The following is a 27,338-nucleotide window of genomic DNA, read 5'->3' on the forward strand; positions in this document are numbered from 1 at the left end:
CCATCCATCATTCCTTCAGTACTGACCTGTTTCCCTGCCGATGGAAAAACATCCCCACAGCATGATGCTGCCACCACCATGCTTCACTGTGGGGATGGTGTCCTCGGGGTGATGAGAGGTGTTGGGTTTGCACCAGACATAGCGTTTTCCTTGATGGCCAAAAAGCTCAATTTTAGTCTCATCTGACCAAAGTACCTTCTTCCATATGTTTGGGGAGTCTCCCACATGCCCTTTGGTGAACAACAAACGTGTTTGCGTATTTTTTTCTTTAAGCAATGGCATTTTTTGGGCCACTTTTCCATAAAGCCCAGCTCTGTGGAGTATACGGCTTAAAGTGGTCCTATGGACAGATACTCCAATCTCCGCTGTGGAACTTTGCAGCTCCTTCAGGGTCATCGTTGTTGCCCTCCTTGCCTGTTCTGTGAGTTTTGGTGGGTAGGCCTCTCTTGGCAGGTTTGTTGTGGTGCCATATTCTTCATATTCATATTTTTGAATTATGGATTTAATGGTGCTCCGTGAGATGTTCAAAGTTCCTGATATTTTTTTATAACCCAACCCTGATCTGTACTTCTCCACAACTTTATCCCTGACCTGTTTGGAGAGCTCCTTGGTCTTCATGGTGCCGCTTGCTTGGTGGTGCCCCTTGCTTAGTGGTGTTGCAGACTCTGGGGCCTTTCAGAACAGGTGTGTGTGTGTATATATATACTGAGATCATGTGACAATTAGATTGCACACAGGTGGACTTTATTTAACTAATGATGTGACTTCTGAAGGTGATTGTTTGCACCAGATCTTATTTAGGGGCTTCCTAGTAAAGGGGGTGAATACAGATGAACGCACCACTTTTCAGGTTTTATTCTTTATTTATATTTTTAAAGTGTTATTTTTCATTTCACTTCAACAATTTGGACTATTTTGTGTTTGTCCATTACTTCAAATAAAAATCCATTTAAATGACAGGTTGTAATGCAACAAATGAGGAAAAACGCCAAGGGAGATGAATACTTTTGCAAGGCGCTGTATAATGTATTGGGCCTATAGTCTACTGCTCAAACCTCATTGCTACAGAACTGTTTTTAATTGGTTGTTTTTTAAAGTCCTGTTTAAAAATAATCAGAGCGGTAGATCTCAGCTTGCATTTTGACTCTGTGATCTTGACTCAGAAAAGGTTGGTGACCACTGTTGTAGAGTGTTAGACTCTCATTGGCTGTAGTATCAACTGTAAAGTGTTTTGAAACGGTCTGATTGGACCCTCTTTCTATTCCAGGAACGACTAGAGAAACTGGAGACGGAGAAGAATAAAGGTAACAGTGCTGTTCGTAGTAGTAGTAGTAGTGGTGGTGGTGGTGGTGGTAGTAGTGGTAGTGGTGGTAGTGGTAGTGGTGGTGGTAGTAGTAGTAGTAGCAGTGGTAGTAGTGGCGGTGGTAGTAGTGGTAGTGGTAGTGGTGGTGGTAGTAGTAGTGGTTGAGTAGTAGTAGTGGTTGAGTAGTAGTAGTAGTGGTAGTAGTATCGGTATCAGTAGTAGTAGTATCAGTAGTAGTAGTAGTGGTAGTTGAGTAGTAGTGGTAGTTGAGTAGTAGTGGTAGTTGAGTAGTAGTGGTAGTTGAGTAGTAGTGGTGGTAGTTGAGTAGTAGTGGTAGTGGTTGATTAGTAGTAGTAGTGGTAGTGGTATCAGTAGTGGTATTAGTAGTGGTAGTGGTATCAGTAGTGGTAGTATCAGTAGTAGTTGCAGTATCAGTAGTTGCAGTATCAGTAGTAGTAGTATCAGTAGTAGTGGTGGAAGTAGTATTAGTAGTAGCAGTATCAGTAGTAGCAGTATCAGTAGTAGTAGTAGTGGTGGTAGTAGTGGGAGTAGTGGTGGTAGTAGTGGTGGAAGTAGTGGTAGTATCAGTAGTAGTAGTAGCAGTATCAGTAGTAGCAGTATCAGTAGTAGTGGTGGAAGTAGTAGTAGTATTAGTAGTAGCAGTATCAGTAGTAGCAGTATCAGTAGTAGTAGTAGTGGTGGTAGTAGTGGGAGTAGTGGTGGTAGTAGTATCAGTAGTAGTAGCAGTATCAGTAGTAGTAGCAGTATCAGTAGTAGTAGCAGTAGTAGTAGTAGTAGTAGTAGTAGTAGTAGTAGTAGTAGTAGTAGTAGTAGTAGTAGTATCAGTATAAATCAAATCAAATCAAATCACATTTATTTATATAGCCCTTCGTACATCAGCTGATATCTCAAAGTGCTGTACAGAAACCCAGCCTAAAACCCCAAACAGCAAGCAATGCAGGTGAAGAAGCACGGTGGCTAGGAAAAACTCCCTAGAAAGGCCAAAACCTAGGAAGAAACCTAGAGAGGAACCAGGCTATGTGGGGTGGCCAGTCCTCTTCTGGCTGTGCCGGGTGGAGATTATAACAAAACATGGTCAAGATGTTCAAATGTTAATAAATGACCAGCATGGTCGAATAATAATAAGGCAGAATAGTTGAAACTGGAGCAGCAGCACAGTCAGGTGGACTGGGGACAGCAAGGAGTCATCATGTCAGGTATTCCTGGGGCATGGTCCTAGGGCTCAGGTCCTCCGAGAGAGAGAAAGAAAGAGAGAATTAGAGAGAGCATATGTGGGATGGCCAGTCCTCTTCTGGCTGTGCCGGGTGGAGATTATAACAGAACATGGCCAAGATGTTCAAATGTTAATAAATGACCAGCATGGTCAAATAATAATAAGGCAGAACAGTTGAAACTGGAGCAGCAGCACAGCCAGGTGGACTGGGGACAGCAAGGAGTCATCATGTCAGGTAGTCCTGGGGCATGGTCCTAGGGCTCAGGTCCTCCGAGAGAGAGAAAGAGAGAAGGAGAGAATTAGAGAACGCACACTTAGATTCACACAGGACACCGAATAGGACAGGAGAAGTACTCCAGATATAACAAACTGACCCTAGCCCCCCGACACATAAACTACTGCAGCATAAATACTGGAGGCTGAGACAGGAGGGGTCAGGAGACACTGTGGCCCACTCCGAGGACACCCCCGGACAGGGCCAAACAGGAAGGATATAACCCCACCCACGTTGCCAAAGCACAGCCCCCACACCACTAGAGGGATATCTTCAACCACCAACTTACCATCCTGAGACAAGGCTGAGTATAGCCCACAAAGACCTCCGCCACGGCACAACTTAAGGGGGGGGGGGGGGCGCCAACCCAGACAGGATGACCACATCAGTGACTCAACCCACTCAGGTGACGCACCTCCTCCAGGGACGGCATGAGAGAACCCCAGTAAAGCCAGTGACTCAGCCCCTGTAATAGGGTTAGAGGCAGAGAATCCCAGTGGAAAGAGGGGAACCGGCCAGGCAGAGACAGCAAGGGTGGTTCGTTGCTCCAGAGCCTTTCCGTTCACCCTCCCACTCCTGGGCCAGACTACACTCAATCATATGACCCACTGAAGAGATGAGTCTTCAGTAGAGACTTAAAGGTTGAGACCGAGTTTGCGTCTCTGACATGGGTAGGCAGACCGTTCCATAAAAATGGAGCTCTATAGGAGAAAGCCCTGCCTCCAGCTGTTTGCTTAAAAATTCTAGGGACAATTAGGAGGCCTGCGTCTTGTGACCGTAGCGTACGTGTAGGTATGTACGGCAGGACCAAATCAGAGAGATAGATAGGAGCAAGCCCATGTAATGCTTTGTAGGTTAGCAGTAAAACCTTGAAATCAGCCCTTGCTTTGACAGGAAGCCAGTGTAGAGAGGCTAGCACTGGAGTAATATGATCAAATTTTTTGGTTCTAGTCAGGATTCTAGCAGCCGTATTTAGCACTAACTGAAGTTTATTTAGTGCTTTATCCGGGTAGCCGGAAAGTAGAGCATTGCAGTAGTCTAACCTGGAAGTGACAAAAGCATGGATTAATTTTTCTGCATCATTTTTGGACAGAAAGTTCCTGATTTTTGCAATGTTACGTAGATGGAAAAAAGCTGTCCTTGAAATGGTCTTGATATGTTCTTCAAAAGAGAGATCAGGGTCCAGAGTAACGCCGAGGTCCTTCACAGTTTTATTTGAGACGACTGTACAACCATTAAGATTAATTGTCAGATTCAACAGAAGATCTCTTTGTTTCTTGGGACCTAGAACAAGCATCTCTGTTTTGTCCGAGTTTAAAAGTAGAAAGTTTGCAGCCATCCACTTCCTTATGTCTGAAACACATTCTTCTAGCAAGGGCAATTTTGGGGCTTCACCATGTTTAATTGAAATGTACAGCTGTGTGTCATCCGCATAGCAGTGAAAGTTAACATTATGTTTTCGAATAACATCCCCAAGAGGTAAAATATATAGTGAAAACAATAGTGGTCCTAAAACGGAACCTTGAGGAACACCGAAATTTACAGTTGATTTGTCAGAGAACAGACCATTCACAGAGACAAACTGATATCTTTCCGACAGATAAGATCTAAACCAGGCCAGAACTTGTCCGTGTAGACCAATTTGGGTTTCCAATCTCTCCAAAAGAATGTGGTGATCGATGGTATCAAAAGCAGCACTAAGGTCTAGGAGCACGAGGACAGATGCAGAGCCTCGGTCCGATGCCATTAAAATGTCATTTACCACCTTCACAAGTGCCGTCTCAGTGCTATGATGGGGTCTAAAACCAGACTGAAGCATTTCGTATACATTGTTTGTCTTCAGGAAGGCAGTGAGTTGATAAGTAGCAGTAGTAGTATCACAGCGTTTGTTAATTAAGTTCAATCTTGTCTTTGTTCAGTATTAAAGAGCACATCAACTCAAGCAACGGCACCTGAAGAAACACAGGTGGATAAAGGTATGTTTTTATTACACAAGTTGATACCACACACTAATACCTTTGGGGCGGCAGGTAGCCTAGTGGTTAGAGCGTTGGGCCAGTAACCGAAAGGTTGCAGGATCGAATCCCCTAGCCCCAAGGTATAAATCTGTCGTTCTGCCCCAGTTAACCCATTGTTCCCATGTAGGCCGTCATTGTAAATAAGAATTTGTTCTTAACTGACTTGCCTAGTTAAATAAAATTAAAAACCTACAGTCATCATGGTGTTGGTTAGGTGTAGTACCTACAGTTGTCATGGTGTATTATAGTACCTACAGTCGTCATGGGGTTGTATAGTACTGTAGTAGGGGTGTAGTACCTACAGTCGTCACAGTGGGGTGTCGTCACGGTGTGGTGTAGTATTCGTCATGGTGTTGATACGGTGGGGTGTAGTACCTACAGTCGTCATGGTGTTGATACGGTGGGGTGTAGTACCTACAGTCGTCATGGTGTTGTATAGAACCTACAGTCGTCACGGTGGGGTGTAGTACCTACAGTCGTCACGGTGGGGTGTAGTACCTACAGTCGTCACGGTGGGGTGTAGTACCTACAGTCGTCACGGTGGGGTGTAGTACCTACAGTCGTCACGGTGGGGTGTAGTACCTACAGTCGTCACGGTGGGGTGTAGTACCTACAGTCGTCACGGTGGGGTGTAGTACCTACAGTCGTCACGGTGGGGTGTAGTACCTACAGTCGTCACGGTGGGGTGTAGTACCTACAGTCGTCACGGTGGGGTGTAGTACCTACAGTCGTCACGGTGGGGTGTAGTACCTACAGTCGTCACGGTGGGGTGTAGTACCTACAGTCGTCACGGTGGGGTGTAGTACCTACAGTCGTCACGGTGGGGTGTAGTACCTACAGTCGTCACGGTGTTGTGTAGTACCTACAGTCGTCACGGTGTTGTGTAGTACCTACAGTCGTCACGGTGGGGTGTAGTACCTACAGTCGTCACGGTGTTGTGTAGTACCTACAGTCATCACGGTGTTGTGTAGTGCCTACAGTCGTCACGGTGGGGTGTAGTGCCTACAGTCCTCACGGTGGGGTGTAGTACCTACAGTCCTCACGGTGGGGTGTAGTACCTACAGTCGTCACGGTGGGGTGTAGTACCTACAGTCGTCACGGTGGGGTGTAGTACCTACAGTCGTCACGGTGGGGTTTAGTACCTACAGTCGTCACGGTGGGGTTTAGTACCTACAGTCGTCACGGTGGGGTGTAGTACCTACAGTCGTCACAGTGTTGTATAGTACCTACAGTCGTCACGGTGTTGATACGGTGGGGTATAGTATCTACAGTCATCGTGGTGTTGATACGGTGGTGTGTTTTACAGAGAAGATCCAGAGGCTGCTGGAGGATCTATGGGTGTGTGTAGCTCCTCCCTCATCACACCTCCCTGGTATGTATTCAAGACGCATTGTAATGATGTCATATGATATAATGGACCTCTCCTTGTTACAACAGACCAGAATATCATTATGTCTCTGTCTGTCTCACTCACAGCCAGGAGGAAACAGCAGTTAAAGGAGCACCTACAAGACCGCAGCACAGTTGAACCCCACAGACCTGACAGTGACCCGCCAGGCCATGGACCCAGCAGGAACAGTGACCCGGCAGGCCCTGGTCCCGGCAGGAACAGTGACCCGGCAGGCCCTGGACCCAGCAGGAACAGTGACCCGGCAGGCCCTGGACCCAGCAGGAACAGTGACCCGGCAGGCCCTGGACCCAGCAGGAACAGTGACCCGGCAGGCCCTGGTCCCGGCAGGAACAATGACCCGCCAGGCCATAAACATAGTAGATCAGTTGAGGAGATCCTGGACTGGTTCAAGCCGCTGCCCCCTGTCCTCTCCCCCTTACCCTGCTCCTCAGCTCAGGAGAGGTTGGATGATGTCTTGGAGTCCAGAGCTCGAGGAACCAGATCTCCTCTAGAGAACAGAAACCACTCTGTCTACACTACAGGACCAGCCAATCAGACAGCAGGACAGCAGCCTGGACCAGCCAATCAGACAGCAGGACAGAAAACTGGACCAGCCAATCAGATGGCCCTTGTTTTGGCAGGACAACAACCTGCAGACTCCTCAGTGGAACTACCATCAGACAGAATTAATTTTACTCCGAGAGAAAGCCCTGTTTCAGACAGCACTAATTCTACTCTGAGAAAAAGCCCTGATCTGGCCGCAGGGACCTCAGGAGAGACAGAGAGGAACAGTGTGGCTGTCTGTGAACAGGAAGACATGCAGGTAGAACCAGCTGCTGAAACCATCCAGTCCCCATCAGGAGAGACTCAAACCTCCTCTAATGATCTACCTTCCTTTACCAAAGCCACAGAGTGTCTCCCAAACCCAGTAGAGCATCCAGACAACCTCTCTGTCCATAATGGGGCCGTTCAGAAGTCACTCACCCAGACACAAGGAGAAGAAGTGCAGCACTTCTCACCAGACATGACAGAGATGGATGTTGAGACTAACCCGTGTTATAATGGCTGTGTCTTGGCGGGTCAGAGCATCAACCATGGGGACTCAGAGAAAGTAGAAAGCATTAAAGATCAGTCAGGAGAGGCCAGCGTGTCTCAAACTCCCTCCACTAAACAGCTGGAACCCAGTCCTCTGGTTGAGTGTTCTGCAGAGACAGTGACTGGTCCAGAACAACTGACTGAATGGGCTCCTAACACTCAATGTAACACAACTGATCAGAAAGCAGCTCCTCAAGCATGTCCCCATAAACAAGACAAGTTGTTTACAGGCCAGGAATCGGATAAAGACGATGAAGAGGGTTTCTCTTGGAAACAGGTTGGTGATGTACTGTTCCCCCCCAGTCACCCTACAGAAGGACTGGCCCCCCCCAGTCACCCTACAGAAGGACTGGCCTCCCCCAGTCACCCTACAGAAGGACTGGCCTCCCCCAGTCACCCTACAGAAGGACTGGCCTCCCCCAGTCACCCCACAGAAGGACTGGCCTCCCCAAGTCAACCTACAGAAAGACTGGCCTCCCACAGTCACCCTACAGAAGGACTGAAGGATGTAGGTATAGTATCAACAGTCATCACGGTGCATTCCTCTGGGGCAGAGGAATCATCATCTGAACAGAAGTCTCTGGCACCGCTGACAAAAACAAGTGTCCACATCTCTCCTGCCAGTTTAATGAGCTCTGTAAATAACGTAGAGAACTGTACTACGACATCTGAACTCCATGAAGACATCCAGGCAACAAAACCCAATGCTCAGAGTAGCAGAAACCATACAGTTTGCAAGAGGTTACATAGTCCCATATGTCTTTCCCCTGTGGTGAACGTGAAGCTCCTGAGATCTGGTACACAACCGAAGAGGATGAATGGAAGGAAAGATGCTGAAGACCCAGGGTCTGACGTTAGGAATCCACTGTCTCCTACAGAGTTACAGAGGGACGAGCCTTTGAACAACGGGATGCTGAAAGATTGTGATCGCCCAGTCCATGTTCTACAACACCAGGATATGAAAGCTGACCGTAAGCGTCCTACAACCACCGACTGCATCTCTGAGTCCCAGCTGACAGATGAAGGGTCTGAGAAACTAGGTGGGAAAGACCAGACTGAGATGATCAGTACTAGAAGTGGGCGTGTCAGGAAGAGTCTTGTTAGATCAAACGCAGTCCAAACCAGCTCAGTGAAAGACGGCGCGGCTCCCAGGGACGGCGCGGCTCCCAGGGACGGCGCGGCTCCCAGGGACGGCGCGGCTCCCAGGGACGGAGCGGCTCCCAGGGACGGCGCGGCTCCCAGGGACGGCGCGGCTCCCAGGGACGGCGCGGCTCCCAGGGACGGAGCGGCTCCCAGGGACGGCCAGCAAACGGCCACCCTTTCATGTAAAGTTATTATTGAAAGACTCAGCCCTGACATGAGTGATGGGATCAGGCCAGCAGCCTTGCCTGTGGGACACTCCCCAGAACCTACAGCAGCCTTGCCTGTGGGCCACTCCCCAGAAGCTACAACAGCTTTGCCTGTGGGCCACTCCCCAAAACCTACAGCAGCCTTGCCTGTGGGCCACTCCCCAGAATGTACATGGAAAGTTCCCATTGGGAAGGTTCGCTTTGAAATGGGTCCTCCACTACCTCCTCTTCTGATGCCTCTCACTTTAACTCCTCCGAGACCGGTAAAACCTGGCAATCCAAGACCGGCGATTGGTAAACTGTCCTTTCCCTCACCGATGGAAGGGCCTGTTTCCCCTGTGGGATCCCAAACAGCACCTGATGGTCAGATGTTGAGCTCCCCGTCTCGAACCACCCCTTCCTCACCACTACAGTTTGGTTCAGCCACTCCTAAACACGCTGTTCCTGTTCCAGGGAGACTTCCTGCCTTCAGCCCCTCCTCTTCCTCCACTAGTCCCGCCCAGGAGAACTCCATGAGGATTCTAGACGGCATGTATCCAGAACTGTCTGCCCGTGCCTGGACTCTCAGTATCCTCCGAGGAAACCTCTCTATGTCTTCTGCTGAGACGGGCACCACACCTTCCAGCTCTGTCAGTCAGATATCTGGCTTCAAAACCATCAACTCCTCGTCCACGGCTTTCACCAAAACAGAGCAAAGAGGGAAGCGAAGTGGAGTCGACGTGCTTCTACCAAAGAGTGCCAAAAGACTGAGGCTGGATAACTGCTCCCCCGGCCCTGCTGGGGCGACGGCCGGCCCTGCTGCGAAGGGGATATCCTCCACGACATCAGCCTGTCCTGACCCACTACTCAGGACACCTCAACATGGGAGTTCTTCACAGCCTACAGAGATGGAGAAACTGTTTGGGAAACCAGCAGGCGAAGCCTCCATATCCCAGGCCTTAGAGAAGGAGAAACTGGTTGGGAAAGCAGCAGGCGAAGCCTCCATATCCCAGGCCTTAGAGAAGGAGAAACTGGTTGGGAAAGCAGCAGGCGAAGCCTCCATATCCCAGGCCTTAGAGAAGATAGCAGCCCAGTGTTTTGACCTGTTACCTGTCATCAAGAGTCACCTGTTTGTTGGGAATCTGTCTAGGAAACCTGTGTTACGGGATGAGGAGAAGGAGGTCCTCTCTGAGTTCTCAGACAATGAGGTTAGTCACGAACAGCTTTGCCTACATAGCATATTTACCGTAGGATCTTTTAAAGGCATGCTTCTGGAGTAAAGGTCGACCGATTATGATTTTTCAACGCCGATACCGATTATTGGAGGACCAAAAGCCGAAACCGATTAATCATCCAAATTTGTATTTATTTATTTGTAGTAATGACAATTACAACAATACTGAATGAACACTTATTTTAACTTAATATAATACATCAATAAAATCAATTTAGCCTCAAGTAAATAATGAAACATGTTCAATTTGGTTTAAATAATGCACAAACAAAGTGTTGGAGAAGAAAGTAAAAGTGAAATATGTGCCATGTAAGAAAGCTTAACGTTTCAGTTCCTTGCTCAGAACATGAGAACATATGAAAGCTGGTGGTTCCTTTTAACATGAGTCTTCAATATTCCAGGTAAGAAGTTTTAGGTTGTAGTTATTATAGGACTATTTCCCTCTATACCATTTGTATTTCATTAACCTTTGACTATTGGATGTTCTTATAGGCACTTTAGTATTGCCAGTGTAACAGTATAGCTTCCGTCCCTCTCCTCGCTCCTCCCTGGGCTCGAACCAGCAACACAACGACAACAGCCACCCTCGAAGCAGCGTTACCCATGCTACTCCAAGTCTCAGAGCGAGTGACGTTTGAAACGCTATTAGCGCGCGCTAACTAGCTAGCCATTTCACTTCGGTTACACCAGCCTCATCTCGGGCGTTGATAGGCTTGAAGTCATAAACAGCGCAATGCTTGACGCACAACGAAGAGCTGCTGGCAAAACGCACGAAAGTGCTGTTTGAATGAATGTTTACGCGCCTGCTTCTGCCTACCACCGCTCAGTCAGATACTTAGATACTTGTATGCTCAGTCAGATTAAATGCAACGCAGGACACGCTAGATAATATCTAGTAATATCATCAACCATGTGTAGTTAACTAGTGATTATGGTTGATTGTTTTTTATAAGATAAGTTTAATGCTAGCTAGCAACTTACCTTGGCTTACTGCATTCGCGTAACAGGCAGGCTCCTCGTGGAGTGCAATGAGAGGCAGGTGGTTAGACCGTTGGACTAGTTAACTGTAAGGTTGCAAGATTGTATCCCCCGAGCTGACAAGGTGAAAATCTGTCGTTCTGCCCCTGAACGAGGCACTTAACCCACCGTTCCTAGGCCGTCATTGAAAATAAGAATGTGTTCTTAACTGACTTGCCTAGTTAAATAAAGGTATAAATGAAAACTTGAAATCGGCCCTAATTAATCGGCCATTCCGACTAATCGGTCGACCTCTATTCTGGATTTTGTCAATGAGACCCTTTATCGACTTCCCCAGAGTCAGGTAGTCTCCTTTATCGACTTCCCCAGAGTCAGGTGGTCTCCTTTATCGACTTCCCCAGAGTCAGGTGGTCTCCTTTATCGACTTCCCCAGAGTCAGGTGGTCTCCTTTATCGACTTCCCCAGAGTCAGGAGGTCTCCTTTATCGACTTCCCCAGAGTCAGGAGGTCTCCTTTATCGACTTCCCCAGAGTCAGGAGGTCTCCTTTATCGACTTCCCCAGAGTCAGGAGGTCTCCTTTATCGACTTCCCCAGAGTCAGGAGGTCTCCTTTATCGACTTCCCCAGAGTCAGGAGGTCTCCTTTATCGACTTCCCCAGAGTCAGGAGGTCTCCTTTATCGACTTCCCCAGAGTCAGGAGGTCTCCTTTATCGACTTCCCCAGAGTCAGGAGGTCTCCTTTATCGACTTCCCCAGAGTCAGGTGGTCTCCTTTATCGACTTCCCCAGAGTCAGGTGGTCTCCTTTATCGACTTCCCCAGAGTCAGGTGAACTCGTGGATACCATTTTTATGTCTCCGTGCAGTTTGAACGTAGTTGCTAACTAGCGTTGGCATAATGACTAGAAGTTAATGGTATCTGCTAGCAGAGATCCTAAAATATCCCTTTAATTTGTAGACGGTAACACCTCTTACATGGTTGTCCTGTGAATCGTTGGTACATGGCTGTCCTGTGACTCATTGGTACATGGCTGTCCTGTGACTCATTGGTACATTATTGTCCTGTGAATCATTGGTACATGGCCGTCCTGTGAATCATTGGTACATGGCTGTCCTGTGAATCATTGGTACATGGCTGTCCTGTGAATCGTTGGTACATGGCTGTCCTGTGACTTGTCAGCCTCTGGCAGATGACCTGATGTCGGTGATGCTGACTAAGCTGAAGACTGAGAGGACTGAGCTGCCTGGGTCTCACCTCCAGGCTCTTGTTAGAGTCTACACTGCTCTGTGCCGACGGAAGAGGGACTGGGACAGAGCACATATCCTGGCCTACAGCATCCTTAGAGAAGGTAACACATCCTGGCCTACAGCATCCTTAGAGAAGGTAACACATCCTGGCCTACGGCATCCTTAGAGAAGGTAACTCATCCTGGCCTACATTATCCTTAGAGAAGGTAGCACATCCTGGCCTACGGCATCCTTAGAGAAGGTAACTCATCCTGGCCTACATTATCCTTAGAGAAGGTAGTACATCCTGGCCTACAGCGTCCTTAGAGAAGGTAACTCATCCTGGCCTACAGCGTCCTTAGAGAAGGTAACACATCCTGGCCTACGACGTCCTTAGAGAAGGTAGCACATCCTGGCCTACGGCATCCTTAGAGAAGGTAACACATCCTGGCCTACGGCATCCTTAGAGAAGGTAGCACATCCTGGCCTACAGCGTCCTTAGAGAAGGTAGCACATCCTGGCCTACAGCGTCCTTAGAGAAGGTAACACATCCTGGCCTACAGCGCCCTTAGAGAAGGTAACACATCCTGGCCTACAGTGTCCTTAGAGAAGGTACGGCGTCCTTAGAGAAGGTAACACATCCTGGCCTACAGTGTCCTTAGAGAAGGTAACATGGCTTCATTGAATAGCTTGATTGGACTGACGTCACGTGACTTCACAGCTTGAGTTGACATTGTTTCTGTTCTTGTTACCCCCCAGATTTCCCTGAGTCAACCAAGCTGGTTCTGTTCATGGTGACCACATGGCCCAATGTGTTCTCCTGCAGGACTGTAGTGTGCCAGGCCATCCACACGGTCACCAAGGTCAAAGCTCAAGGAGAGGTGCTCCACTGCCTAACTGCTTACCTGGGTTGGGAGAAGGTATGGCATCTCTGTAATCTTGGTCTGTGGTCATGAGGTTTTATGGATCTACTGTTGTCTATCGGTCTCCGCCTTTTGTTCAATTAACAGAGGGAAGAGTTGTCAGTATTCCGTCACTGAGAAGGCCATTTCCTGTTTGTGGATTGTGAAGCTTGGCGTAACATCTGTTTGGACTTCATGCCATGTCTGTGTCCCCAGAGTCCTCCTAGTGACGTGGATCAGTTGGTGTCCCGCACGTTGACGTCCGTCAGAGCTGCAGCTGAGATGACCTTCCAGAAACACCCGCGACAGGGACAGGACCTGAACCCCGTTGCCTGGCAACACGTCTTCACCCTGGAGCTGCTCTGCTCTCATACACACTGGAAGTGGACCCATGACAACCTACTGAGGTAGAAAGCAGGCCTGCTATTGGTTGTTGTTGACTGCCACAGCTGGACTGAAATTCAACAGCTAACAAAACAGTGAAGACAGAACCAGATGCATACATTTAGCAAACTCTTTTAATGTCATTATGACCATCCAGATAAATAATAATCTAGCTAGACAGCATGTGGGGGGATGGGGGGGGGGGTGGAAAACGACCTAAAAATGATTTTGTGAAGCGTTGAAGATGGTTAGTTAATGTATGTAACTAACTCGGCCAGTTAGCCCCATTTGACTGCAGATGTCACTTTTTAGGTGACATCTGCAAAATTCACACAGAAATGCGAGTTATAGATCTGTCATTTGTCATTGAAAGCCAGTCTAAGAAGAGGTAGATCTGTTCTATGTCACTATTTCTATGCTTCCGGTCTAAAGTTGAATTTTTTTCATGTTTTGGTTTTGGTTTTGTACACCGACCGGCTGTAAACAGTAAATATGGTTGTAGAAAAGATACAGTGATTTAGATGGTACAATGATTCTCTACACTGTACAGTCATGGCCAAAAGTTTTGAGAATGACACAAATATTAATTTCCAAAAAGTTTGCTGCTTCAGTGTCTTTAGATATTTTTGTCAGATGTTACTATGAAATACTGAAGTGTAATTACAAGTGTCAAAGGCTTTTATTGACAATTACATGAAGTTGATGCAGAGAGTCAATATTTGCAGTGTTTACCCTTCTTTTTCAAGACCTCTGCAATCCACCCTGTCAGGCTGTCAATTAACTTCTGGGCCACATCCTGACTGATGGCAGCCCATTCTTGCATAATCAATGCTTGGAGTTTGTCAGAATTTGCAGGTTTTTGTTTGTCCACCCGTCTCTTTGGGATTGACCACAAGTTCTCAATGGGATTAAGGTCTGGGGAGTTTCCTGGCCATGGACCCAAAATATAAATGTTTTGTTCCCTGAGCCACTTAGTTATCACTTTTGCCTTATGGCAAGGTGCTCCATCATGCTGGAAAAGGCATTGTTCGTCACCAAACTGTTCCTGGATGGTTGGGAGAAGGTGCTCTAGAAGGATGTGTTGGTACCATTCTTTATTCATGGCTGTGTTCTTAGGTAAAATTGTGAGTGAGCCCACTCCCTTGGCTGAGAAGCAACCCCACACATGAATGGTCTCAGGATGCTTTACTGTTGGCATGACACAGGACTGATGGTAGCTCTCACCTTGTCTTCTCCGGACAAGCTTTTCCCGGATGCCCCAAACAATCGGAAAGGGGATTCATCAGAGAAAACGACTTTACCCCAGTCCTCAGCAGTCCAATCCCTGTACCTTTTGCAGAATATCAGTCTGTCCCTGATGTTTTTCCTGGAGAGAAGTGGCTGCTTTGCTGCCCTTCTTGACACCAGGCCATCCTCAGAAAGTCTTCGCCTCACTGTCCGTGCAGATGCACTCATACCTGCCTGCTGCCATTCCTGAGCAAGCTCTGTACTGGTGGTGCCCCGATCCCGCAGCTGAATCAACTTTAGGAGACGGTCCTGGCGCTTGCTGGATTTTCTTGGGCGCCATGACGCCTTCTTCACAACAATTGAACCGCTCTCCTTGAAGTTCTTGATGAACTTGGTTGATCAAATGGTTGATTTAGGTGCAATTTTACTGGCAGCAATATCCTTGCCTGTGAAGCCCTTTTTGTTCAAAGCAATGATGACGGCACGTGTTTCTTTGCAGGTAACCATGGTTGACAGAGGAAGAACAATGATTCCAAGCACCACCCTCCTTTTGAAGCTTCCAGTCTGTTATTCAAACTCAATCAGCATGACAGAGTGATCTCCAGCCCTGTCCTCGTCAACACCCACACCTGTGTTAACGAGATAATCACTGACATGATGTCAGCTGGTCCTTTTGTGGCAGGGCTGAAATGCAGTGGAAATGTTTTTTGGGGGGGATTCAGTTCATTTGCATGGCCAAGAGGGACTTTGCAATGAATTGCAATTCATCTGATCACTCTTCATAACATTCTGGAGTATATGCAAATTTCCATTATACAAACTGAGGCAGCAGACTTTGAAAATTAATATTTGTCATTCTCAAAACTTTCGGCCACAACCTGTATCACGATATCAGTCAGTGGAGATAGAGACAACATGACAGACTGAAGACAGTAGATACAGTATGTAAGAGTGTGTTTATCAGTCAGATAGAGACAGACTGTAGACAGTAGATACAGTATGTAGGAGTGTGTATCAGTCAGTGAATCGTGGCCTTAGGTGTGTTGTTGTTGTTCTGTTTAAAGTACAGAGCTGTGGCCGATGATGAACTCCTGGGTGACCCAGCCCAGGTCAAGACAAACACCCATCCAGGATGTCACTGTGGCTGCGGTCCTCAGACTCATAGGTGGGTGGTGTTTTGTTTGTGTAAAAAAAAAATCATGAAACACTTTCTTTTTTTTACATATATATACAGTGCCTTGCGAAAGTATTCGGCCCCCTTGAACTTTGCGACCTTTTGCCACATTTCAGGCTTCAAACATAAAGATATAAAACTGTATTTTTTTGTGAAGAATCAACAACAAGTGGGACACAATCATGAAGTGGAACGACATTTATTGGATATTTCAAACTTTTTTAACAAATCAAAAACTCAAATTGGGCGTGCAAAATTATTCAGCCCCCTTAAGTTAATACTTTGTAGCGCCACCTTTTGCTGCGATTACAGCTGTAAGTCGCTTGGGGTATGTCTATCAGTTTTGCACATCGAGAAACTGACATTTTTTCCCATTCCTCCTTGCAAAACAGCTCGAGCTCAGTGAGGTTGGATGGAGAGCATTTGTGAACAGCAGTTTTCAGTTCTTTCCACAGATTCTCGATTGGATTCAGGTCTGGACTTTGACTTGGCCATTCTAACACCTGGATATGTTTATTTTTGAACCATTCCATTGTAGATTTTGCTTTCTGTTTTGGATCATTGTCTTGTTGGAAGACAAATCTCCGTCCCAGTCTCAGGTCTTTTGCAGACTCCATCAGGTTTTCTTCCAGAATGGTCCTGTATTTAGCTCCATCCATCTTCCCATCAATTTTAACCATCTTCCCTGTCCCTGCTGAAGAAAAGCAGGCCCAAACCATGATGCTGCCACCACCATGTTTGACAGTGGGGATGGTGTGTTCAGGGTGATGAGCTGTGTTGCTTTTACGCCAAACATAACGTTTTGCATTGTTGCCAAAAAGTTAAATTTTGGTTTCATCTGACCAGAGCACCTTCTTCCACATGTTTGGTGTGTCTCCCAGGTGGCTTGTGGCAAACTTTAAACAACACTTTTTATGGATATCTTTAAGAAATGGCTTTCTTCTTGCCACTCTTCCATAAAGGCCAGATTTGTGCAATATACGACTGATTGTTGTCCTATGGACAGAGTCTCCCACCTCAGCTGTAGATCTCTGCAGTTCATCCAGAGTGATCATGGGCCTCTTGGCTGCATCTCTGATCAGTCTGCTCCTTGTATGAGCTGAAAGTTTAGAGGGACGGCCAGGTCTTGGTAGATTTGCAGTGGTCTGATACTCCTTCCATTTCAATATTATCGCTTGCACAGTGCTCCTTGGGATGTTTAAAGCTTGGGAAATCTTTTTGTATCCAAATCCGGCTTTAAACTTCTTCACAACAGTATCTCGGACCTGCCTGGTGTGTTCTTTGTTCTTCATGATGCTCTCTGCGCTTTTAACGGACCTCTGAGACTATCACAGTGCAGGTGCATTTATACGGAGACTTGATTACACACAGGTGGATTGTATTTATCATCATTAGTCATTTAGGTCAACATTGGATCATTCAGAGATCCTCACTGAACTTCTGGAGAGAGTTTGCTGCACTGAAAGTAAAGGGGCTGAATAATTTTGCACGCCCAATTTTTCAGTTTTTGATTTGTTAAAAAAGTTTCAAATATCCAATAAATGTCGTTCCACTTCATGATTGTGTCCCACTTGTTGATTCTTCACAAAAAAATACAGTTTTATATCTTTATGTTTGAAGCCTGAAATGTGGCAAAAGGTCGCAAAGTTCAAGGGGGCCGAATACTTTCGCAAGGCACTGTATAATTTGTCCTGACCAATGAAGTGTAACCATGAGAACCACCTCGTTAGGGCGCCTCGGGCAGCTCGGGATAAAGGAGAGATGCGGCTCGTCTGTGAAGAACATCGCCAGGGTCATCAACACATTCGCCAGACACGGACAGTCAGAAGGTAACCGTCTACTGTAGAGCTTCTGGAATGGTCCATCTATATTTCATCAGTCATTCTACTCAGACGGACTGACATCCCAGTCGCTTTAACCCGGCAGAATGTCTATCGTCAGGGTGAAATACTGCCACGGCTGAATGTGTGTAGTTCAATGCTTCAGGATGAAATACTGCCACGGCTGAATGTGTGTAGTTCAAGGCTTCAGGATGGATATACTGCCACGGCTGAATGTGTGTAGTTCAATGCTTCAGGATGAACATACTGCCACGGCTGAATGTGGCTAGCTAGCTAAACTATGACTGGGCACAATCCCAGCTCGTGCTACTACCAATACAAACATGGTCATAGCTGTAGTATGAATCTGCAGGTAGCTAAAGCTAACAGACTAGGGTAAACGTTAGCTAGCTAACATTAGGCTATAACTAGCAACGCGAATGGATTTCTGATTCAAATCATATTACTACACAGATTATACGCGTAACATTAGCTAGCGAGCCAGCATGCTAACTAACAGTACACTTTAGCTTGCAATAAAAACACATTTCTGACAAAATTAAGAACTTATATCTGAAATTGTACCTAGACTCTTACATGGAGGAATGCTTCACGGTAGACTGGAACCATGTTTAACTCCGGTTTGGTTGTAGCTACGTCTTGTTTGGCAGCGTTGTGTCAAGTCACTCCGGTTCACACTGACTGGAACCATTTAACTCCGGTTTGGTTGTAGCTACGTCTTGTTTGGCAGCGTTGTGTCAAGTCACTCTGGTTCACACTGACTGGAACCATTTAACTCCGGTTTGGTTGTAGCTACATCTTGTTTGGCAGCGTTGTGTCAAGTCACTCTGGTTCACACTGACTGGAACCATTTAACTCCGGTTTGGTTGTAGCTACATCTTTTTTGGCAGCGTTGTGTCAAGTCACTCTGGTTCACACTGACTGGAACCATTTAACTCCGGTTTGGCTGTAGCTACATCCTGTTTGGCAGCGTTGTGTCAAGTCACTCCGGTTCACACTGACTGGAACCATTTAACTCAGGTTTGGTTGTAGCTACATCCTGTTTGGCAGCGTTGTGTCAAGTCACTCTGGTTCACACTGACTGGAACCATGTTTAACTCCGGTTTGTTTGTAGCTACATCTTGTTTGGCAGCGTTGTGTCAAGTCACTCCGGTTCACACTGACTGGAACCATTTAACTCAGGTTTGGTTGTAGCTACATCTTGTTTGGCAGCGTTGTGTCAAGTCACTCCGGTTCACACTGACTGGAACCATTTAACTCAGGTTTGGTTGTCGCTACATCTTGTTTGGCAGCGTTGTGTCAAGTCACTCTGGTTCACACTGACTGGAACCATTTAACTCCGGTTTGGTTGTAGCTACATCTTGTTTGGCAGCGTTGTGTCAAGTCACTCCGGTTCACACTGACTGGAACCATTTAACTCCGGTTTAGTTGTAGCTACATCTTGTTTGGCAGCGTTGTGCCAAGTCACTCCGGTTCACACTGACTGGAACCATTTAACTCAGGTTTGGTTGTAGCTACATCTTGTTTGGCAGCGTTGTGTCAAGTCACTCCGGTTCACACTGACTGGAACCATTTAACTCAGGTTTGGTTGTAGCTACATCTTGTTTGGCAGCGTTGTGTCAAGTCACTCTGGTTCACACTGACTGGAACCATTTAACTCCGGTTTGGTTGTAGCTACATCTTGTTTGGCAGCGTTGTGTCAAGTCACTCCGGTTCACACTGACTGGAACCATTTAACTCCGGTTTAGTTGTAGCTACATCTTGTTTGGCAGCGTTGTGCCAAGTCACTCCGGTTCACACTGACTGGAACCATTTAACTCAGGTTTGGTTGTAGCTACATCTTGTTTGGCAGCGTTGTGTCAAGTCACTCCGGTTCACACTGACTGGAACCATTTAACTCAGGTTTGGTTGTAGCTACATCTTGTTTGGCAGCGTTGTCAAGTCACTCCGGTTCACACTGACTGTGGCCTGTGCAGAAAGTAGCCCATCACTTGTTCCAACTGATCTGTCGATAGCGCCTGCTACATTCAGGGTTTCAATATTGCTGAGAAAAGTAGAAAAACATTTGTAGTTCTCAATGGCTAACGTTATATCTTTCAAAAACGGTGTGGTAGAAACGACTGTCAACACATACTGAACAGCTCACGTTATAGACAGAAGCATCCGGCATGGTAGACCAATCCAAACTCCTCTCCTGGCATGTCCAGCCCATTCATTATCTCAGCCAATCATGGCTAGCAGGAAGGTTCCTGCCTTTTTGTGGCTAAACCAACTAGGCTCGTAATTTAACAATTTTATTTGTATTTATGGATGGAATACAAGTTTGTTATTAAGGTACATGAAAGTTCCAGAAGGCATTTCTGCCAAAAAAAAAAGCATTTTGATTGAAAAGAAAAAATGTTTACGTTTACAAATGCCGCTTCTGTGACGTGGGGCAGAATGCAGAATGTATTCAGATGCCTTGACTTTTGTTAGGTTACAGACTTATTCTAAATGGATTACACTGTTGTTTTCCCCCTCATCTACACACAATACCCAATAATGGCATCACAATACCCCATAATGGCATCACAATACCCCATAATGACATCACAATACCCCATAATGACATCACAATACCCCATAATGACATCACAATACCCCATAATGACATCACAATACCCCATAATGACATCACGATACCCAATAATGACATCACAATACCCCATAATGACAAAGCAACAAAAAAAAGGTTAAGACATTTTGTTAATTTATAAAAAATAAAAACTGAAAACATTTACATAAGTATTCAGACCCTTTACTCAGTACTTTGTTGAAGCACCTTTGGCAGCAATTACAGCCTTGAGTCTTCTTGGATATGACACTACAAGTTTGGCACACCTGTATTTGGGGATTTTCTCCCATTTCTTCTCTGCAGATCCTCAAGCTCTGTCAGGTTGGATGTGGAGAGTCACTGCACAGCTATTTTCAGGTCTATCCAGAGATGTTAGATCAGGTTCAAGTCCGGGCTTTGGCTGGGCCACTCAAGGACATTCAGAGACTTGTCCCGAAGCTACTCCTGCATTGTCTTGGCTGTGTGCTTAGGGTCGTTGTCCTGTTGGATGGTGAACCTCGATCCTGACTAGTCTCCCAGTCCCTGCCTCTGAAAGACATCCCCACAGCATGATGCTGCAGATGGTGCCAGGTTTCCTCCAGATGTGACGCTTGGCATTCAGGCCAAAGTGATTCATCTTGGTTTCATCAGACCAGAGAATCTTTTTAGAGTCTTTAGAGTCTTTAGGTGCCTTTTGGCAAACTCCAAGCGGGCTCTCATGTGCCTTTTTACTGAGGAGTGGCTTCCTTCTGGCCACTTTACCAAAAAGGCCTGATTGGTGGAGTGCTGCAGAGATGGTTGTCCTTCTGGAAGGTTTTCTCATCTCCACAGAGGAACTCTGGAGCTCTGTCAGAGTGACCATTCTCCCCTGATTGCTCAGTTTGGCTGGGCTGCCAGCTCTAGGAAGAGTCTTGGTGGTTCCAAACTAATTCCATTTAAGAATTATGAAGGCCAATGTGTTCTTGGGGACCAGCTGAAATGTTTTGGTAACCTTCTCCAGATCTGTGCCTCGACACCCTCCTGTCTCGGAGCTCTACGGAAAATTTAATTTGACCTCATGGCTTGGTTTTTGCTCTGACCTGCACTGTCATCTGTGGGACCTCATATAGACAGGTGTTTGCCTTTCCAAATCATGTCCAATCAATTGAACAGATGGACTCCAATCAAGTTGTAGGAACATCTCAATGATGATCAATGGAAACCGGATGCACCTGAGCTCACAATCACCCGACCTCAACCCAATTGAGATGGTTTGTGATGAGTTGGACTGCCCAGTGAATGAAAAGCAGCCAACAAGTGCTCAGCATATGTGGGAACTCCATCAAGACTGTTGGAAAATAATTCCAGGTGAAGCTGGTTGAGAGATTGCCAAGATTGTGCAAAGCTGTCAAGGCAAAGGATGGCTACTTTGAAGATACTCAAATATAAAATATATTTTATTTATCACTTTCACATTATTCCATGTGTTTTATTTCATAGTTTTAATGTCTTTACTATTATTCTGCAATATAGAAAATTGTAAAAATAAAGAAACTCTGGAATGAGTAGGTGTCCAAACTTTTAGTAAGGTATTTAATTTTTAATTGTCTAAACCTATTTTCGCTTTGTCATTATGGGGTATTGTGATGTCATTATAGGGTATTGTGATGTCATTATGGGGTATTGTGATGTCATTATGGGGTATTGTGATGTCATTATAGGGTATTGTGATGTCATTATAGGGTATTGTGATGTCATTATGGGGTATTGTGTGTAGATTGCTGATATTTGTATTTAATTGAATCCATTTTAGGTTAAGGCTGTAAACATAATGTGTTAAAAGTCCAGGGTTCTGATTACCTTCTGAAGGCGCTGTACACCTCGTTTCCTGATAACCTCAGTTTCTGGGTGGGATATATGTACCTGTAACCCTAACTCTTCTGCGAATAACAAAAAGTAATTCTGCTCAGACGGGCCCGGGCAGACGGGACCGGGCAGACGGGACCGGGCAGACGGGACCGGGCAGACATCTGTCCAGTCTCATCTGAGCAGAATTACTTTTTGTTTTGTTTTTAGAGATGAGACTGGACAGATCTGTGTGTCTGTATTGGACAGATGGCCAACCAATGAGTCTCTGTGATGTCTTTTCCAGGTGTTCCCTGGGAGGTCCAGCTGGCAGCTGTCTACACTGTCTACGACCTGTCGCCTAGCAACCCCAAGGAGGCTCTGGCTGCGCTGGCGTCATGGCGAGGAGAGACCACCCAGCCCGTCCCCCCCGCTGTCACCAGCTGCATCACACAGATCGCCTCGCTCTGCCGACACATCAAACCCTAGTCCCTAAAACCTAGCTCCTAATCCCTAGCTCCTAATCCCTAGCTCCTAATCCCTAGCTCCTATTCCCTAGCTCCTAACCCCTAGTCTTTAACCACTAGCTCCTAACCCCTAGCTCCTAATCCCTAGCTCCTAATCCCTAGCTCCTAATCCCTAGCTCCTAACCCCTAGCTCCTAACCCCTAGCCCCTGACCCCTAGTCCCTTAAACCTAGCTCCTATTCCCTAGTCCTTAACCCTTCCACAACCCTAACACTTAGCTCCTAACCCCCTAACCACTAGCTCCTAATCCCTAGTCCTTAACCCTTCCACACCCCTAACCCTTAGCTCCTAACCCCTAGCCCCTAACCACTAGCTCCTAACCCCTAGTCCTTAACCCTTCCACACCCCTAACCCTTAGCTCCTAACCCCTAGCTCCTAACCCTTAGTTCCTAACCCCTAGCTCCTAATTCCTAGTCCTTAACCCCTAGCTCCTAATCCCTAGTCCTTAACACCTCCACACCCCTAACCCCTAGCTCATAATCCCTAGTCCTTAACAGCTCCACACCCCTAGCTCCTAACCCCTAGTCCTTAACACCTCCACACCCCTAATCCCTAGCTCCTAACCCCTCCTAATCCCTAGCTCCACACCCCTAGCTCCTAACCCCTAGTCCTTAACACCTCCACACCCCTAACCCCTAGCTCCTAACCCCTAGCTCCTAATCCCTAGCTCCTAACCCCTCCTAACCCCTAGCTCCTAATCCCTAGCTCCTAACCCCTAGGTCCATTGCCACTTGTACAGATCTGAAAGGCAACATTCTTGGACCTAGGAAATCCTATCAGAGTGTTATCTATCCATACGTTTTCAGATCTGACACCTTGAACCCTGCTGTGGACTGAACTTCTGGGACTGGTTTTAATGTCCATATTATTTATCTGTTGGTTAACGCATCACGTTCCCCTTGATGTTTTCTGTTGCGGTTCTTTATATGTTAAGCATGACTTTGTAAATATGATGTTGTATACAATATCTTCTTACTTCTGTAAATGTTTTGTAAATGTTCACTGTTACAGAGCCTATTTCTATTTAATTTGACAAATTAAAATCTAAGAGGTAAACATTGTTTAATAATATGATTCAACGATTGTCTCATGGAAGACTGCTCCACTTCTCCATATTGACCATCATCCATCCACCATTCATTATCCATCCATCAACTATCCATGCCACTGCTCTGTCTTGACCTTTAAAGGGTCATTATTACTGGCCAGTCATCCATCATCCATCCATCATTCATCCTTCCATTGTCCGTCATTCATCCATCCAGCATGCACCCATCATTCATCCATCCATCCATTGTCCATCATTCATCCATCCATTGTCCAGTATGCATCCATCCATCCATCCATTGTCCATTCACCTACCCAGCATTCATCCATCTATCCATTATCCATCATTCATCCATCCATCCATTATCCATCATTCATCCATCTATCCATTATCCATCATTCATCCATCCATCCATTATCCATCATTCATCCATCTATCCATTATCCATCATTCATCCATCTATCCATTATCCATCATTCATCCATCTATCCATTATCCATCATTCATCCATCTATCCATTATCCATGCCACTGCTGTGTCTTGACCTTTAAAGGGTCATTATTACTGATCAGTCAAACTAAATGGGGATAGTGGGGAAAAGCCTGTTCTTCCTCCTTCCCATTGTGGTGATAGAAAGCCTGCCCATGATGGCACTTGGAGAAACCAAGTGAAACTGGAACTATTCTAGAACATTCAGAAAGCAAACGTGTTCTTTTCAGAATCACCTTTATTTACCAAGTACATTTACACATACTCAGTGTTACCTGGTGATATGGTGCTGATAGACAACATACTCAGTGTTACCTGGTGATATGGTGCTGTTAGACAACATACTCAGTGTTACCTGGTGATATGGTGCTGTTAGACAACACACTCAGTGTTACCTGGTGATATGGTGCTGTTAGACAACATACTCAGTGTTACCTGGTGATATGGTGCTGATAGACAACATACTCAGTGTTACCTGGTGATATGGTGCTGATAGACAACATACTCAGTGTTACCTGGTGATATGGTGCTGCTAGACAACATACTCAGTGTTACCTGGTGATATGGTGCTGATAGACAACATACTCAGAATGTTACCTGGTGATATGGTGCTGCTAGACAACTTATTCAGAATGTTACCTTGTGATATGGTGCTGCTAGACAACATACTCAGAATGTTACCTGGTGATATGGTGCTGCTAGTGATAGACACCATACTCAGTGTTACCTGGTGATATGGTGCTGCTAGACAATATACTCAGTGTTACCTGGTGATATGGTGCTGCTAGACAACATACTCAGAATGTTACCTGGTGATATGGTGCTGCTAGACAACATACTCAGAATGTTACCTGGTGATATGGTGCTGCTAGTGATAGAAAACATACTCTGAATGTTACCTGCTGATATGGTGCTGCTAGTGATAGACAACATACTCAGAATGTTACCTGGTGATATGGTGCTGTTAGACAACATACTCAGAATGTTACCTGGTGATGTGGTGCTGCTAGACAACATACTCAGAATGTTACCTGGTGATATGGTGCTGCTAGTGATAGACAACATACTCAGAATGTTACCTGGTGATATGGTGCTGCTAGACAACATACTCAGAATGTTACCTGGTGATATGGTGCTGCTAGTGATAGACATACTCAGAATGTTACCTGGTGATATGGTGCTGCTAGTGATAGACAACATACTCAGAATGTTACCTGGTGATATGGTGCTGCTAGACAACATACTCAGAATGTTACCTGGTGATATGGTGCTGCTAGACAGCATACTCAGAATGTTACCTGGTGATATGGTGCTGCTAGACAACATACTCAGAATGTTACCTGGTGATATGGTGCTGATAGTGATAGACAACATACTCAGAATGTTACCTGGTGATATGGTGCTGATAGACAACATACTCAGAATGTTACCTGGTGATATGGTGCTGCTAGTGATAGACAACATACTCAGAATGTTACCTGGTGATATGGTGCTGCTAGTGATAGACAACATACTCAGAATGTTACCTGGTGATATGGTGCTGATAGACAACATACTCAGAATGTTACCTGGTGATATGGTGCTGCTAGACAACATACTCAGAATGTTACCTGGTGATATGGTGCTCTTAGACAACATACTCAGAATGTTACCTGGTGATATGGTGCTGCTAGTGATAGACAACATACTCAGGATGTTACCTGGTGATATGGTGCTGCTAGACAACATACTCAATGTTACCTGGTGATATGGTGCTGCTAGTGATAGACATACTCAGAATGTTACCTGGTGATATGGTGCTGCTAGTGATAGACAACATACTCAGAATGTTACCTGGTGATATGGTGCTGCTAGTGATAGACAACATACTCAGAATGTTACCTGGTGATATTGTGCTGCTAGACAACATACTCAGAATGTTACCTGGTGATATGGTGCTGCTAGTGATAGACAACATACTCAGAATGTTACCTGGTGATATGGTGCTGCTAGTGATAGACAACATACTCAGAATGTTACCTGGTGATATGGTGCTGATAGACAACATACTCAGAATGTTACCTGGTGATATGGTGCTGCTAGACAACATACTCAGAATGTTACCTGGTGATATGGTGCTGCTAGTGATAGACAACATACTCAGAATGTTACCTGGTGATATGGTGCTGCTAGTGATAGACAACATACTCAGAATGTTACCTGGTGATATGGTGCTGTTAGTGATAGACAACATACTCAGAATGTTACCTGGTGATATGGTGCTGCTAGTGATAGACAACATACTCAGAATGTTACCTGGTGATATGGTGCTGCTAGTGATAGACAACATACTCAGAATGTTTCCTGGTGATATGGTGCTGCTAGACAACATACTCAGAATGTTACCTGGTGATATGGTGCTGCTAGACAGCATACTCAGAATGTTACCTGGTGATATGGTGCTGCTAGACAACATACTCAGAATGTTACCTGGTGATATGGTGCTGCTAGTGATAGACAACATACTCAGAATGTTACCTGGTGATATGGTGCTGCTAGTGATAGACAACATACTCAGAATGTTACCTGGTGATATGGTGCTGCTAGTGATAGACAACATACTCAGAATGTTACCTGGTGATATGGTGCTGTTAGTGATAGACAACATACTCAGAATGTTACCTGGTGATATGGTGCTGCTAGTGATAGACAACATACTCAGAATGTTACCTGGTGATATGGTGCTGCTAGTGATAGACAACATACTCAGAATGTTACCTGGTGATATGGTGCTGCTAGTGATAGACAACATACTCAGAATGTTACCTGGTGATATGGTGCTGCTAGTGATAGACAACATACTCAGAATGTTACCTGGTGATATGGTGCTGATAGACAACATACTCAGAATGTTACCTGGTGATATGGTGCTGCTAGTGATAGACAACATACTCAGAATGTTACCTGGCGATATGGTGCTGCTAGTGATAGACAACATACTCAGAATGTTACCTGGTGATATGGTGCTGATAGACAACATACTCAGAATGTTACCTGGTGATATGGTGCTGCTAGTGATAGACAACATACTCAGAATGTTACCTGGTGATATGGTGCTGCTAGTGATAGACAACATACTCAGAATGTTACCTGGTGATATGGTGCTGCTAGTGATAGACAACATACTCAGAATGTTACCTGGTGATATGGTGCTGCTAGTGATAGACAACATACTCAGAATGTTACCTGGTGATATGGTGCTGCTAGTGATAGACA

At 45.8% G+C, this 27,338-nt stretch overlaps 1 protein-coding gene across 3 annotated transcripts in view; it reads left to right on the top strand.

Annotated features, from left to right (window-relative positions):
• The window catches only part of LOC110510481 (interactor of little elongation complex ELL subunit 1), a 39,212-nt gene extending 15,610 nt beyond the window's left edge, over nt 1–23,602 (top strand). The window contains exons 1-11 of one of the 3 annotated variants that reach the window (XM_090228578.1): nt 484–684; nt 1,268–1,304; nt 4,731–4,787; nt 6,136–6,201; nt 6,306–9,850; nt 12,029–12,197; nt 12,835–12,995; nt 13,194–13,384; nt 15,653–15,753; nt 17,493–17,591; nt 22,328–23,602. In XM_090228578.1, coding sequence (XP_090084704.1) covers nt 6,842–9,850; nt 12,029–12,197; nt 12,835–12,995; nt 13,194–13,384; nt 15,653–15,753; nt 17,493–17,591; nt 22,328–22,509 — 3,912 coding nt within the window. In that variant the 5' untranslated portion in view covers nt 484–684; nt 1,268–1,304; nt 4,731–4,787; nt 6,136–6,201; nt 6,306–6,841 and the 3' untranslated portion in view covers nt 22,510–23,602. Of the gene's footprint in view, nt 1–483; nt 685–1,267; nt 1,305–4,730; nt 4,788–6,135; nt 6,202–6,305; nt 9,851–12,028; nt 12,198–12,834; nt 12,996–13,193; nt 13,385–15,652; nt 15,754–17,492; nt 17,592–22,327 lie in introns of those variants that run through there. The other 2 variants (XM_090228577.1, XM_090228575.1) reach the window with 2 other exon arrangements.
• Nucleotides 23,603–27,338: the final 3,736 nt, after the last annotated feature.

Source organism: Oncorhynchus mykiss, unplaced genomic scaffold (assembly GCF_057628025.1).
Source record: "Oncorhynchus mykiss isolate SJ-2025 unplaced genomic scaffold, ASM5762802v1 scaffold93, whole genome shotgun sequence".
Classification (NCBI taxonomy): Eukaryota; Metazoa; Chordata; class Actinopteri; order Salmoniformes; family Salmonidae; genus Oncorhynchus; species Oncorhynchus mykiss.